Genomic DNA, 15,940 nt, shown 5'->3' on the forward strand with positions numbered 1-15,940 from the left:
ACTCCAGTCCTGTTTATGCGCTGAGATGTTAATCTTTACATGTAGCCTCAAGAAACTTTCCAGGAGCTGCTGAGTTTCAGAACTGGCTGGCTGGTCACAGGTGAGAAGCAGAATGACAGGAACCAGAAGGCCAACCAAGAAAGTTGACCCAATGAATCCACAGAAAGATGACAGTCCAAAGCAAAAGGAACAGTGGAGACAGATGTTCCTGATGTGGACTTTATTGATGGTGTAGTCAAATAATCTGCATAGATGACAAATGGGGAGGACCCAACCAAAACCGTCTTCCTCAGGGGGCTCAATAAAATCCTATCTAAACCGTGTGCATTAAAACATAGAAACATAGAATTTGACGGCAGAAAAGGGCCGACGGCCCAACAAGTCTGCCCAATCATGATCCCTTCCACCCTTGAGAAACTATCCTCTACCATACCTCTGTAGCGACCCCACATGTTTATCCCATCGTCTCTTGAAGTCGAGCGTGCTACTAGCCTCGACTACCTGACGTGGAAGACCATCCCATCTATCAATCACCCTCTCCTGGTGTCCCCATGAAATCTTCCTCCCCTAAGTTTTAGCGGATGTCCTCTTGTCACCGTGGGACCCGTAAGAGTGAAGATTTCCTCCTCCTCCTCGATGCGGCCCGTTATGTACTTGAAAGTTTCTATCATATCCCCCCTTTCTGCACTCCTCGAGCGAGTATAAGCGCATTGTATGGCTAAAGTCCTTCCACGCTGGTTGCTCCCTCACAAAAAGTGCTTTTTGTGAGGGAACAATCAGCGTTCACAGCCTTTACCCATAAAATCCACATGTTTTAGATCAGTGATTCCCAACCCTGTCCTGGAGGAACACCAGGCCAATCGGGTTTTCAGGCTAGCCCTAATGAATATGCATGAGAGAGATTTGCATATGATAGAAGTGATAGGCATGCAAATTTGCTTCATGCATATTCATTAGGGCTAGCCTGAAAACCCGATTGGCCTGGTGTTCCTCCAGGACAGGGTTGGGAACCACTGTTTTAGATAGGATTTTATTGGGACCCCTAAGGAAGACATTTTGGTCGAAACACAGACAGTGTTGGGTCCTCCCCATTTGTCATCTATGCAGATTATTTGACTACACCATCAGGAACCAGAATGTACCATGGAGTGGATCATGTTAGCTATCTCAAGATCTTTAAAATAGAAGATGGTATGTAGAGAAAAAGGGGAGGTAGGATTGCACAAGCTTGAGAAGAAAATGAGACATAAAGACTGGGGAGTGGAATTAGTAACGATACATTGCCCCCACATCAGAATTACAATGAGGTCAATTAGTAAGGACACCCATGAACCATACAAGGTACTTTCCAAGGGCCTGGTGAACTGGCGCACTGCTGGACCACACCCCAGAGATATCCCCCATCCCACCAATGGTCTTTAATGGTAGTGACTGGTCATGTTACTGATTGTGTTCATGTGAGATGCAGCCACAGTACTGAAGGGGGCAGCGGGCTGCAGCCCATGGCTAGGGTATAGGGCAGGAGTGGATCCTGGCCAATAGGAGAAGCTAGTTGGAGAAACCCCAGAGGTCATGAGATTCAGTTTGGGCATACTAGGGAAAGGCAGTGGTGCCAGATTTCCTTGGAATTTGTAGAGAGCATGTTCGGCAGCGGTGGCTGGCTGGCACACCTGTGCCAGGCCATGGAAGTCAAACTTGTAGGCATAGCGCTTGCCATGCACCTTGGTCATGATGTTTTTGTCGTAATAGTAACGCAGAGCACGGCTCAGCTTATCATAGTTCATGTTAGGCTTGCTCTTTCGCTCGCCCCAACGCCGGGCCACCTCATCTGGGTCAATGAGTTTAAATTCGCCATTGGTGCCCTCCCAGGTAATGCAGTTCATGTTGGAGCGGTCAGAGAGGAGTTCCAGAAGAAACTGCCAGAGTTGGATCTGCCCACTTCCTAGGAGAGAGCAATCAATGCACATCCATCAGTCAGCACCAGAAAATAAGACCCATTGCATCCATCAACAACAGAAATGAATACACAACATGTCTATCAATACCAGAAACCAACACACAGTGTGTTCGTTTATTCCAGCAATCAATATATAGGACTAGATTCAATAAATGGTATTCATAAATCAGTACCCGATAAAAATCTGTGCTCAATGCTGCTCGTATAATATAGTAACATAGTAACATAGTAGATGACGGCAGATAAAGACCCGAATGGTCCATCCAGTCTGCCCAACCTGATTCAATTTAAATTTTTTAATTTTTTCTTCTTAGCTATTTCTGGGCAAAAATCCAAAGCTTTACCCAGTACTGTGCTTGGGTTCCAACTGCCGAAATCTCTATTAAGACTTACTCCAGCCCATCTACACCCTCCCGGCCATTGAAGCCCTCCCCTGCCCATCCTCCTCCAAACGGCCATACACAGACACAGACCGTACAAGTCTGCCCAGTAACTGGCCTAGTTCAATCTTTAATATTATTTTCTGATTCTAGATCCTCTGTGTTCATCCCATGCTTCTTTGAACTCTGTCACCGTTTTCCTCTCCACCTCTCTCTCTCTCTCTTTCTTTCTTTCTTTGTCTTTCTCTCTCTTTTTCTCTCTTTCTCTTTCTCTCTCTTTTTCTTTCCCTTTCTCTCTCTCTTTCTCACTCTCTCTTTCTCTGTCTTTCTTTCTCTTTTTCTTTTTCTCTCTCATAGTAACATATAGTAGATGATGGCAGATAAAGACCCGAACGGTCCATCCAGTCTGCCCAACCTGATTCAATTTAAATTTTTTAATTTTTTCTTCTTAGCTATTTCTGGGCAAGAATCCAAAGCTTTACCCGGTACTGTGCTTGGGTTCCAACTGGGCACTAAGAGATGATTTTTGGGCCCTATTTGGGCGTCAGGATTTTTGCCTGCTAAAACCAAGTGTAATTCCTGGTGCCCAATTTGAGCGCACATCCCCAGCATTCTATAAAAGTATGCGCAAGTTTTAGAAGCTCCCCTGACCTGACTCACCCCTCCCATGGCTGCACCCCCTTTGGGGTCGCACATTATAGGATTTGGGAGCATACTGTTATACAATAGCCTGTAGCAAGATGTGCATCCAAATTCAAATTGCTGCTGGTTACTACCCAATTACCAGCACTAATCGTCTCGTATCTCGTATCAGTGTTCAATGTTGGGTGCCCTAGATAGATTCTGGGAGTTGGGCTAGCATCGGTATCAGAAATCCATTCCCAGCACATCCATCAACAGCAGGCGAAGGATTATTTCAAGACCACACCTGAAAGATGGACCAATGAGCTTTCGTGCAAATTCTTTGCTGGCCTAATTAAAAGTATCAAAACCTGCAGAGTATTCCTTTTTTAATACAGCCCCCAAAAGCTGCATCTGCCTCCTCAATGATCCGTAGCAAAAAAAGATCATTTTTCTCTTAAGGAGACATGGTTGATGCTAGCACTCATTTTGTCCCCGATTTCTCACCCGCAGATTAGCATCTTCAAACGCTATGTCTCAGTCTCTCAAAGATTCTGCTAATTCTCTTCTTAGCATTTGCATTGCGTGAATCTCCTTTTTATAAAGTGTGAAATGTACAGGCTAAATATGTTGAGTGTCTGTCAATCCGTGATTTCTGTTGGTCTAGATGAAAAGAGGATGGGGTGAAAGAGGTGTTTCTAATTCCTTCTGTAATCCTAATGAATATATATGAGATTTGTGAGCATAAATGATCTCTCTTGTACATATGCATTACAGTAATCCTGAAAAACTGACCTTTCTGTTGCCCTTCGGAAGGAAGACCAAGGTTCTAGAGTGTAAGCAATGAAAGATCTACTTATCAAATATGCATCAATAAAAGCAGAAGCATTGCCAAAGATCCTTCCAACAGTGGCCAATCTGGGTCACACGTACCTGGCAAGATCCCAAAGAGTAAAACATATTTTATGCTGCTTTTGCTTGGAATAATCAGTGGATTTCCCAACTTCATCTTAATAATGGCTTATGAACTTTTCTTTTAGGAAGTTAGCCAAACCTTTTTTAAACCCTGCTAAGCTAACTTCTTTCATCACATTCTCTGGCAACAAATTCTAGAGTTTAATTACACGCTGAATGAAATGGTGTGGTGGCCATGTTAGTCCACTTTTGAAGGTAATATTTAGAAATAAGGCGGAAACATGATGGAAGATAAAGGCCAAATAGCCCATCCAGTCTGCCTATCCACAGTAACCATTATCTCTTCCTCTGTCTAAGAGACCCCATGTGCCTATCCCAGGCTTTCTTGAAATCAGACACAGCCTCTGTCTCCACCACCTCTACTGGGAGACTGTTTCACGCATCTATCAACCTTTCTGTAAAAAAGCATTTCCTTAGATTACTCCTGAGCCTGTCACCTCTTAACTTCATCCTATGCGCTCGCATTGCAGAGCTTCCTTTCAAATGAAAGAGACTCGACTCATGCGCATTTACATTACGTAGGTTTTTAAACATCTCTATCATATCCCCCCTCTCCCGCCTTTCCTTCAAAGTACACAGATTGAGACCTTTAAGTCTGTCCCCATACACCTTATCACAAAGACCACACAGCATTTTAGTAGCCTTCCTCTGGACCGACTCCATCCTTTTTAAGCATGCTAAAATGGCCAGCCCACCATAGCAAAAGGACCCCCTATTGTGGAACCTAGCATCAAGTAACAGTAATTTGGGTTATTCTTCCCTCTTTACATCCTTGTACTCATGGGACAATTGTGCATAAGTGTGCAATGCAGAATCCTGCATCGAAACTAGCATTGGCAATTCTCCTCAACCCCTCTTCCTCCTGCCCTACCCTGATCGTGCAGCATGAAGACGGGAGGGACAGTGGTTGCATCCACCTCCTCTGCTATTCCCTTGAACTGCATGGCCGTATAGATGTGGTTCAAATGAACAGTTGGGCCTACTTAGCAGAGGAAGAGGATGTGACCTCTGCAGTCTGCACCCTGTCTTCTTCAGGCTGCAAGATCTCTGCAGGGGATGGGGGGGGGGGGGGGAAAGGTGAAGAACAGATCAAATTCAAATGGTTAAGTAGCATGAGGTGAGGATTATTGGAGCAGGCTTGATGATACCAAGTTGTGAGGGTGGGAAGGGAACAGAGCGAGATTTAGTGTGTGCCATGGGGATGGCAGGGAGCGCTGCGAGACTGAGTGTGTCATGAGTGAGATTCAAGTTTGATTCGTGGGGGTGCCATGAGGGAGAGTGGTTGGAGGAAAATAATGAAAGCTGGGAAGAAGAGAAAAAAGTGAGAGTTGGGGGTATACATGGGGGAGGGGGAGAGAAATGATGGCGCTGGGGACAGGAGTAGAAAAAATGAGAGGTGAGGGGTTGTGCCTTTGAAGAGAAAGAAAGGGATATTAGGTAAAGGGGAAGACTTTGTGGCAAACAGACTTTCTGGGCTCCTGCCTGGCATTAGAGGGAGAAAGAAAGAAAACAAATCCTTCAATCTAATCTAATCTTTATTTTATAGACCAAATCTACTCCCTAAGGAGCTCGACTCGGTTTACAGTTTGTTAAAAAATGAAACATAATAAGTAAAACCAGAAATTGGTTAGATTGGATGGATGGAAAAAGGTAGAAACAAGTATGTTGAATTGCTAAAATCAAATTAACTATTGTGAAAAGAACCAGGTTTTTAAACTTTTTTGTCATTGAAATAATTGATTTAGAGAATCTGGAAGTGCATTCAATGGACCTGACCTCGGAACACCTGAGCCTGACAACCTTAATACCCATCCGTGACTCTGATTCTTAGTCACATTCTCTATAAGTTCTATAGCTTTGATCCTAGAGCATGTTATATCTCTGTTCATGTATCCTTGTAACCCGTTCTGGGCTCCTGGGGAGGACGGACTATGAAAAGGAATAAATGAACCATGACGAATTTTAAAATACTATGCACAGAATTTTCCATTTGCACTTTATGGGCCATTTGGCCTTTATCTGCCCTCATGTTTCTTTGTGTACATTAAATTTATTTTTATTTATTCAAATTTTTATACCGTTCTCCCAGGAGAGGTCAGAATGGTTTCCATGAATTAATTTAGGTCCTCAAGCATTTTTCCCTGTCTGTCCCGGCGGTCTCACAATCTGTCTCATATTCCTGGGGCATTGGTGGACCCAGTGACCTTTCTAAGGTCCCACAACCTCATTTGCCATCGGTCTCCCAGTCTCCAGGGCCTTCCTGCAGTTCCTCAAAACTGTGTTGCATTCTATGGTTGATGAGGACTTCTTGGGGTTTGATTAGTGACATATTACGCAATATTGTGAATGTACTTTAATTGAGTATTATTTCATAATAAGCATTGGTTTTGCTTTCTTGTAAACCTCCTGGGGTGGTTTATAAGCACCAGAATAGAATAGATTAGCCACGTAGCTTTATTCCCGTGTAAAGCCTCCCATGGAAGCCAGAAAAGTTTCTTATAAAAGTGTGCATGTTGGCATTTCCCAGGGCACAGTTTGGGCAAAGCTGGGGTGAAGTCCATATGCATATGTATTTTAAAGATTACATGTTCACCTCCTTCTAAATAGGTGTAAAATTTGTACTATGGGCCTGAATTGTAAATCCTATCATAAGAACATACGAATTGCCGCTGCTGAGTCAGACCACTGGTCCATTGTGCCCAGCAGTCAGTCCGCTCATGCGGCGGCCCTTAGGTCAAAGACCAGTGCCCTGAGTCTAGCCTTACCTGCGAATGTTCCGGTTCAGCAGAAACTTGTCTAACCTTGTCTTGAGTCCCAGGAGGGTGTTTTCCCCTATAACAGCCTCCGGAAGAGCGTTCCAGCTTTCTACCACTCTCTGGGTGAAGAAGAACGTCCTTACATTTGTACGGAATCGATCCCCTTTTATCTTCAGAGAGTGCCCTCTTGTTCTCCCTACCTTGGTTGCCTTAAAAGGATGTTACCACTAGTTTAGTTCTTGGGCCTGTTCTTTTTAACATTTTTATAAGCGATGTTGCTGAAGGGTTGTCGGGTAAGATTTGCCTCTTTGCGGATGATACCAAAATCTGCAATAGAATAGATATCCCTGATATTGTGGAAAACATGAGGAAGGACCGAGTGAAGCCTGAAGAATGGTCTGAAATTTGGCAGCTCAAATTTAATGCTAAGAAATGCAAGGTCATGCATTTGGGCTGCAAAAACCCGAGGGAACGGTACAGTTTAAGAGATGAAGAACTTATGTGCACGACAGAAGAGCAGGACTTGGGTGTGATTGTATGTGATGATCTTAAGGTGGCCAAACAGGTTGAAAAGGTGACAGCGAAAGCTAGAAGGATGATAGGGTGGATTGGAAGAGTTATGGCCAGTAGGAAAAAGGAGGTAAGACTTTGGTGAGACCTGATTTAGAATATTGTGTACAATTCTGGAGGCCAAACCTTCAAAAAGATATAAAAAGGATGGATTTGGTCCAGAGGAAGGCTACTAAAATAGTGTGTGGTCTTTGTCATAAGGTGTATGGGGACAGAGTTAAAGATCTCAATCTGTATACTTTGGAGGAAAGACGGGAGAGGGGGGATATGATAGAGACATTTAAATACCTACATGGCGTAAATGCGCATGAGTCGAGTCTCTTTCATTTGAAAGGAAGCTCTGGAATGAGAGGGCAGAGGATAGAGGTGAAAGGGGAGATACTTGTTCATGGAAAGGGTGGTGAATCTGTGAAATGATCTGTCAGTGGAAGTGGTGGAGACATAGACTGTATCCAAATTCAAGACAGGTTGGGAGGAATACATTGAGGGCTCCTTTTACAAAGGTGCACTAGAGTTTTTATCGCACGCTAGCTGAGGCGGTGGCGGGCAATTTAGCGTCTGCTATTCTGTACGTTAAGGCCCAAGGAGTCCTGAATCTCTAGGGAAGAAGAGCAGATGGCATGGATAGGCCACATGATCTTTAGTGGGTGAGCTTTCCGCCATTGGGGTCCAGGTCGCCCCCCTCTCGCTCCTTCCCAGCTGTGCAAAGCCGCCTCCTTCTTTCCAAAAGTCCAACAGAAAACCTAAGCTAACCCTACTGACCCTAAGATTTGCTGGATAAGGAAGCCTGAACCCCAAAGCAGCGTTCAGAGTCGGAACTAGAAGGGACAACTTCTCTAAAGATCCTTGGACAGTTGGCTGATTTTGGATGATTTTGACTCTCTGCGGTAGCAGTTGATTCATTGATTCTTGCCCCAGCTAATATCAAAATTTGAGCCAGTAGACTGAGTGTGAGGGACGGATTATTGCAATATCCAGTAGCCTCTATAAAGCCCTGGCTGTCAGCATTTTCCTAGTCCCTCACACAAATATCTATTTCAACTCTGCTTGGTGTTTAAAATGCCTCCGGGTGGAACTAATCCACTTCCCTCCATTTCAGGGCAAGGAATTCTCTGGAAAACCTTTGCGGACAAAAGTTATGTCACTTTTCCTTCGACCGGAGGGAAAATTTTACCCTTCCAAGTCACCTCTAGTGTGGCTGGTACATCTTTCGCATCGTTCCAAGGGAGGAAGGAAATAGAAACGTTGAAATCTATCTTGAAATCAACCTTAGCAAAGGTCTAAATTAAGGTTCGTTTGTAACGAGAAAACCTGTAATTAAATACATTCATTAACGGCTTATACCAGGAGGTGCTGAAAAGTTCTCAGCCCGAGCAGCCAGCTTCCTAAATTCTGAGCGTTATTTTGTCCCCGTAGCTGAAACGAGAGTTATCGTCTTTCGTTAAATGCCAAACATTGTTTCAGATCATTGCCTGAACCATATCCGCGTCATTCTCCTCTTAGCTGGGCTGAGAACTTTTCAGCAGCTTCTCTCCTATTGTATTCGGGTCTTACCAAATTCTAAAAACTTAAAATGCTATAAAATATTTTAAACACACCCACAACTGAATGTGTGTATGTTAAAAAAAAGAAGAATAAGAAAAAACCAGATAGGGAGATACAGACATAGTTATGTTTCCCATTTCTACTTCCCTCTCTCAGATCAGCCACACAATCGTTGAGATTTTCCAAGATAATTGAGCAATGGATGGCTGAATTTCAATTAAAGCTTCATTCGAAAAAAGACTAAATTCTTCTATGCTTCCCCTCGTCAGAATTGTATTGAGACATCCATACCTTTAAATAATACAATCTATCCCATCCAATCTACTATTAAGATATTGGGAGTAATTTGGGATCAGAATTTGTCTAGGAAGAATCAGGTTGATGCTTTGGTGCGAAGAGGTTTCCACTCCATTAGAGCATATTTTCATCCTTGGTTCTGAGTCAACTTGAGTAGTCTAACATTCTCCATTCGAAAAAAAATCTTCACAGACTGCGCATTATTCAGAACGCAGCTTGTCCGAATGCTCTTGACCATGTTGGCTGCCGGTTGAGGACCGTGTGAAGACCTTGGTTGCTTTCGCTTCAAAGTGTTCACAGGTCTTATCCCAAACTATCTGGTGGATTCCTTTACATTGGTTGGGTCAAAACATTTGAAACATTCACATGCTATATTTACTTTTCCATCGGTCAAAGGTGGTAAATTTAAAAGATGTCATCAACACCTTCTACCTATCAAGCGGCGACTTGGTACATGGATTTGAATCTTTCAATTTTGCCCTCAGTTCAGACGACATTTAAAACTATATTTGTTCACTCGATCCTTTGGGTAATTGAAATATTCCATCGATTCTTTCTTTTGTAAACCGCATAGAACTTAATGATACTGTGGTTTAGAAGTGAGTTTTATGTTATGTTATGTAATGGTTAATATTAACGCATTCAGAGACTGGAACCACAAAATAGGCATTTCAGGTCCTGAAAACCCAGCACATAAAAGCTAAAATTCCTTCTGGCGGGAACAAAGAACGATTAAAAAAAAAAAAATCACTAACAGATTTATGGATGTATCTGAGAATAAAGAGTGTTAAACAATCTCTGAGAACAAACCTGTTAGTTATTTTTATCCGACAACCAGGAAGAAAAGTGAATTTTTTTCTCTGTTTCTCAAGGTATTTATTTTTCAAATGTGTTGGTTGTTTTTCTGAATAAAAGGGAATTTTAAAGAAGCCGAAATACAGCCTGAAGTCTCCATCAGACATTTGTTTGTCCCGCTGTGGTTCCCCCCACCCCCATATAATTTCCCCTCTTTCCCCCCCAACTTACCTTTCTGTGCTCCGGGGCTGATGGAGCCCCAGGGCTGTGACTTCCCTTCCTTCAGCAAAGTCTCCCCAACTGGATCTAAGACACCCCCATAGTCCGAACAGAAAAAGATAACCATATAAATCAGTCAGATTACAGAACAATTTGATGCCTTCAATAACTAGATCAAAATTATTCAGAACATTAGAAAATCACCACAAGAGAAGATAAGTGTACAATAACAAGGGGAATTAAAACAATAACTCTGAAATACAAGAAAAAGACAGATATATTGAAACCCAAACAATTAAAACTTATAAGAAAAAAAGAAAAGGATTTGGGCATTTGGGAATGGAAGCCATTCTCTTCCCCTTATGTTTCTGCTCCATCTCTCCTTTCTGGGCTTCCGCTGGGTGATTATTGATATTTTTAAACGTATTTTGAGGGCTCTGGATTTGGAAGTCAGGAAACGCGTTCAGGAAAAAGGAAATCCGACTTCCGAGGGAGAGGGATCTTTAAATAGGAAGAAAAATCCGTCTGAGCCAGAGGGAGATCGAGAGACGAAAGAGAAGAGAGAAAGGAGCGAGGGGCAATGGGGAAATCAAGGAGAGAGAGAACAAAATTAGACAAAAAAAATGAAGAACAAAGACAAGCTAAGAAAGAAAGAGGAAACGGGGGTAGGAAAGAGATGAGGAAAAAGATTTTTTTTTCCCCATACAAATTCGTAATCAGAGACAACAAGCTACAGGGAAGGAGTGACTGAGGGGAAAGAAAAGAGAGAACTGAGAAGAGAAGAATTGATGGGGAAAGGGGAAGAGTGGAAAGGGGAAGGTGAGAGAAGAGGGAAAGAGAAGGGATGAGGAAAAGAGTGGAAAGGGGAAGAAAGGGGAAGGCAAGAGCAGAGGGAAAGAGAAGGGATGAGGGGAAGAGTGGAAAGGGGAAGGTGAGAGCAGAGGGAAAGAGAAGGGATGAGGGGAAGAGTGGAAAGGGGAAGCTAGAGCAGAGGGAAAGAGAAGGGATGAGGGGAAAAGGGGAAAGGGGAAAGCTAGAGCAGAGGGAAAGAGAAGAGATGAGGGGAAGAGTGGAAAGAGAAAGAAAGGGGAAGGCGAGAACAGAGGGAAAGAGAAGGGATGAGGGGAAGAGTGGAAAGGGGAAGGCGAGAGCAGAAGGAAAGAGAAGGGATGAGGGGAAGAGTAGAAAGGGGAAGAAAGGGAAAGGTGAGAGCAGAGGGAAAGAGAAGGGATGAGGGGAAGAGTGGAAAGGGGAAGGCGAGAGCAGAGGGAAAGAGAAGGGATGAGGGGAAGAGTGGAAAGGGGAAGGCGAGAGAAGAGGGAAAGAGAAGGGATAAGGAGAAGAGTGGAAAGGGGAAGAAAGGGGAAAGCTAGAGCAGAGGGAAAGAGAAGAGATGAGGGGAAGAGTGGAAAGAGAAAGAAAGGGGAAGGCGAGAGCAGAGGGAAAGAGAAGGGATGAGGGGAAGAGTGGAAAGGGGAAGGCGAGAGCAGAGGGAAAGAGAAGGGATGAGGGGAAGAGTAGAAAGGGGAAGAAAGGGAAAGGTGAGAGCAGAGGGAAAGAGAAGGGATGAGGGGAAGAGTGGAAAGGGGAAGGCGAGAGCAGAGGGAAAGAGAAGGGATGAGGGGAAGAGTGGAAAGGGGAAGGCGAGAGCAGAGGGAAAGAGAAGGGATGAGGGGAAGAGTGGAAAGGGGAAGGCGAGAGATGAGGGAAAGAGAAGGGATGAGGGGAAGCAAGGCACGAGCTGCCCCGCAGATCTCAGGCTTTTCCTGGCACCCCCTTCCTCCCCCTCCCCCCGTGAGCATCCCGAAGGGCACTGGGAGCTCTACCTGGTAGGTACATGTTGAGCAGGAGCTGCGATCCACAAGTCTGTCTCATTTCAGCTCCTAAGGGACTGAGCAAGGAGAGCGCTGGGATCTCATTTTCTGGAGCCCGTTTCATGATTCCGAACGGTGGTTATTATTATGAAAGTTGGACGGGGGAGGTGGGGAGGGGGCCCCCAGTTTCCAAGCAACTCGAGGAGCTGTCAGGAGGGGGACCTGGCCCCAGCCCGTAATTTCCTCTCGCTTTAATTAAAGTCCCTATCTGACTGTCATCCTGCTCAATAAAAGCCCGGCTGGCGGGTCCTCGCTCCGCTCCCCCTTATCAGGGCTCGATCAAAGTTTAATAAAGTTTCTTCGTTAAGATCGAGGTTTCTATGGAGAGATGGAGGGCTGCCTTGGCTCCCCAGGTCTGTCAACGAGCCCATTTCACGCCTTTTTAACTCTTTGCAAACACCTCGGAGCAGGAACACATAATATTGATCTTCGGGTCTTTAAATTCTGCTCCAGTGGGTCCGGGAAAACAAACGCCTGTGATAAGGGAGCTTTTAAAAAGACGTCAGCTGGGGATTAGATGCGCCTGGCTTCAGTTTTTACAGCCGGGAGCAAAGAATATGCCGGGACAGAGCAAAAGGCTCCTGAAAGACTACAGCAGAGTTTAGGTTGCTTTGCCAAGATCAGCCTTTTTCTTTTAGGAAATTGGCTATACGTTTTAGAAACCCTGCTAAGCTAACTGCTTTTACTACATTCTCTGTTTTAAAATGTATTATTGAGTAGCTTCATCAAATGCCCCCTAGTCCTAGTATTTTTTTGTTGTTGTTGAAAGAGTAAACCAACGATTCACATCTACCCTTTCCACTCCACTCAATGTTTTATAGACCTCCATTAAATCTTCCGTGATCCGTTAAACCTTCCTCATAGGGATGGCATCCCATTTCCTTGATGATTTTTGCCACCCTTCTCGTTACCTTTTTCTAAATCCTCTATGTCTTGGCTCTTAAATCTGGGCCATCAATGGCCCTTCCAGGTCTGAGAATTAAGAAGGAGATCTTCATTCCTTAAAGTCACAATCCCGTCAAACTCATCAGAAAAAACATGGCAGTAACCTTGGCTTCAATCATATTCCTATGCCTCCCTCCCCCCCCCCTCCCCCGCCCATATCTCAAACAGAAATCTGCCTTCAAATAAAAGGTTTCAGAGGACACAGCAGCTCAAATCTAGGACATTGCATTTAGCTAAAGACATTTTACATTCAGGTGTGATGACCTGGGAAGTCTGTTATAGATGGGGCTTTCTTTTATTTTTTTTCTAGATTACCCCTCCCCAAAATCATGCATCTAGCAAATGCTGAATCCTCCTCACCCCCCCACCCCCCCACTCCCCCAAGTAAATATTTTGGCTTTTCATATGGAATGTCTTGCGATACAGAAATATCCCATCTAAAGAAAACAAATACAGCATAAGAATATATGAGTTGCCCTACTGGGTCAGACTAGTGGTCCAGTATCCTGCTTCCAGCAGTGGCCAGTACAGGTCACAAGTACCTAGCAGCGTCCATTGCAATATTCTAAACTGCCAACCCCAGGAATAAGCAGTGACTTCCTCCTGGAATTCTTAAGAAAGTTTTATTGACTTTTCCTCCAGGAACTTGTCCAAACTTTTTTTTTTTTTAAAACCCAGCTACATTAATCGCTGTTACCACGTTTTCTAACAATGAGTTCTACATTCAGGGACTGATTCTAAAAACGGTACCTATATCAGCCAGCGCCTACATAAAAGACACCAGCCGCAGGTCAACCACACTTAGAATTGTGGCTAGTAGCACCTATGTAAAAAAATGAAGGTGCCTGAAATGTAGGTGACGGTTTTAAAGGCCTACATTTCCGATGCCAAAGTTTTTGGAGAATCAGGCTTAGCGGCGCCAAAGTCACGCTCTGCCCATAGAAATGCCCACTTAGGCTTTAGGCACCATAAGAGCCATGTGATTGGCACCTACTGCCCAATTAAATGTTTCTTTAAACAATTATTGCTTAACTTTTGGTGCTCTTTGCGGAATCAGCCCCTGAGTGAAACAATATTTTCTCCTAAAACGAAGCTCTGGAATGAGAGGGAAGAGGATGAAGTTAAGAGGTGACGAGCTCCAGAGTCATCTGAGGAAATACTTTTTTAAAGAAAGGGTAGTAGAAGCGTGGAACAGTCTACCGGAAGAGGTGGTGGAGACATAGAAACATGACGGCAGATAAAGGCCAAATGGCCCATCCAGTCTGCCCAACCGCAGTAACCATTATTTCTTTCTCTCTCTGAGAGATCGAACATGCCTATTCCAAGGCCTCTTGAATTCCATCCCCTCTTCCGGGAGACCGTTCTACGCATCTACCACCCTTTCCGTAAAAAAAGTATTTGCTCAGATTACTCCTGAGCCCATCACCTCTTAACTTCATCCTTTGCCCTCTCATTCCAGAGCTTCCTTTCAAATGAAAGAGACTCGACTCATGCGCATTTACATCACACAGGTATTTAAATGTCTCTATCATATCTCCCTTCTCCCACCTTTCCTCCAAAGTCTACAGATTGAGATCTTTAACTCTGTCCCCATACGCCTTATCACGAAGACCACACACCATTTTAGTAGCCTTTCTCTGGACCGACTCCATCCTTTTTATATCTTTTTGAAGGTTTGGCCTCCAGAATTGCACACAATATTCTAAATGAGGTCTCACCAGAGTCTTATACAGGGGCATCAAATACTTCCTTTTTCCTACTGGCCATAACTCTTCCTATCCACCCTAGCATCCTTCTAGCTTTCGCCGTCACCTTTTCAACCTGTTTGACCACCTTAAGATCATCACGTACAATCACACCCAAGTCCTGCTCTTCTGTCGTGCACATAAGCTCTTCACTCCCCAATCTGTACCATACCCTTGGGTTTTTGTAGCCCAAAACCTTGCATTTCTTAGCATTAAATTTTAGCTGCTAAATTTCAGACCATTCATCAAGCTTCGCCAGGTCTTTCTTCATGTTATTGACATCATCTGGTGTGTCTACCCTATTGCAGATTTTGGTATCATCCGTAAAGAGGCAAATCTTACCCGACAACCCTTCAGCAATATCTTTATAAAAATGTTAAAAAGAATAGGCCCAAGAACAGAACCTTGAGGCACACCACTGGTAACATCCCTTTCTTCAGAGTGATCTCCATTGATCGTTACCCTGTGTCTGAATTCAAGAAAGCCTGGGATAAGCACATGGGATCTCATAGGGAGAGGAGGAATTAGTGGATGCTGTGGATGGGCCATTTGGCCTTTATCTGCAATCATGTTTCTATGTTTCTATAAAATAAAAGTGGAATTGACCCAATCAGAAAGGTACGCACTCAAAAAAAGTGTCCTTCAACTCATCTGATAAATCCAAATGCCTTTATTCATCCAAAGCCTCAGAAAATTCATCCAATGACTCAATGACTCATATGACTCGACATGCTCATGTTTCGGCCCAACCGGCCTGCATCAGGAGTCTACAAATACATACATGGAGATAAACAAATTTAAAACATACAATGTTTAATTAATGTATAAATATATAAATATACACATAATAACAATTAAGGATTCATCATAAGTTCCAATGACTCACGTGTGAATTCGTAAAATCAAGATTAGCAAATTCATAATTATCTTATATAGCATAAACCAGCTCATTCAATAGTATTTAAAATAACATAAAGCTCTAAGGCCTCACAATGCAGGTGTAAAGAGCCTTAGCCTATAGGAAGAGGAGATGCAAATGATAAGAGCCTTAGCCAATAGGGAGAGGAGGAAATAGTGGATGCTGCGGATGGGCCATTTGCCCTTTATCTGCCATCATGTTTCTATGTTCCTATAACCATAAAGTTCTGTGACCTCACAATGCAGGTGTAAAGAGCCTTAGCCTATAGGAAGAGGAGATGCAAATGATAAGAGCCTTAGCCAATAGGGAGAGGAGGAGATAGTGGATGCTGCGGATGGGCCA

At 43.7% G+C, this 15,940-nt stretch overlaps 1 protein-coding gene across 2 annotated transcripts in view; it reads right to left on the bottom strand.

Moving 5' to 3' along the window:
• Positions 1-1,261: 1,261 nt before the first annotated feature.
• FEV (FEV transcription factor, ETS family member) overlaps positions 1,262-15,940 on the bottom strand; it is a 48,807-nt gene continuing 34,128 nt past the window's right edge. Inside the window, exons 3-5 of one of the 2 annotated variants that reach the window (XR_004539573.1) lie at positions 15,306-15,446; positions 10,128-10,202; positions 1,887-1,942 (exon numbers count right to left, since the gene is read on the bottom strand). Coding sequence is in view for 1 of the 2 variants with exons in the window: in XM_033945752.1 (XP_033801643.1) it covers positions 1,419-1,883 (465 nt within the window). In the remaining variant the exon portion in view is untranslated. Of the gene's footprint in view, positions 1,943-10,127; positions 10,203-15,305; positions 15,447-15,940 lie in introns of both variants that reach the window. The other variant, XM_033945752.1, reaches the window with a different exon arrangement.

This window comes from Geotrypetes seraphini, chromosome 5, assembly GCF_902459505.1.
Source record: "Geotrypetes seraphini chromosome 5, aGeoSer1.1, whole genome shotgun sequence".
Classification (NCBI taxonomy): domain Eukaryota; kingdom Metazoa; phylum Chordata; class Amphibia; order Gymnophiona; family Dermophiidae; genus Geotrypetes; species Geotrypetes seraphini.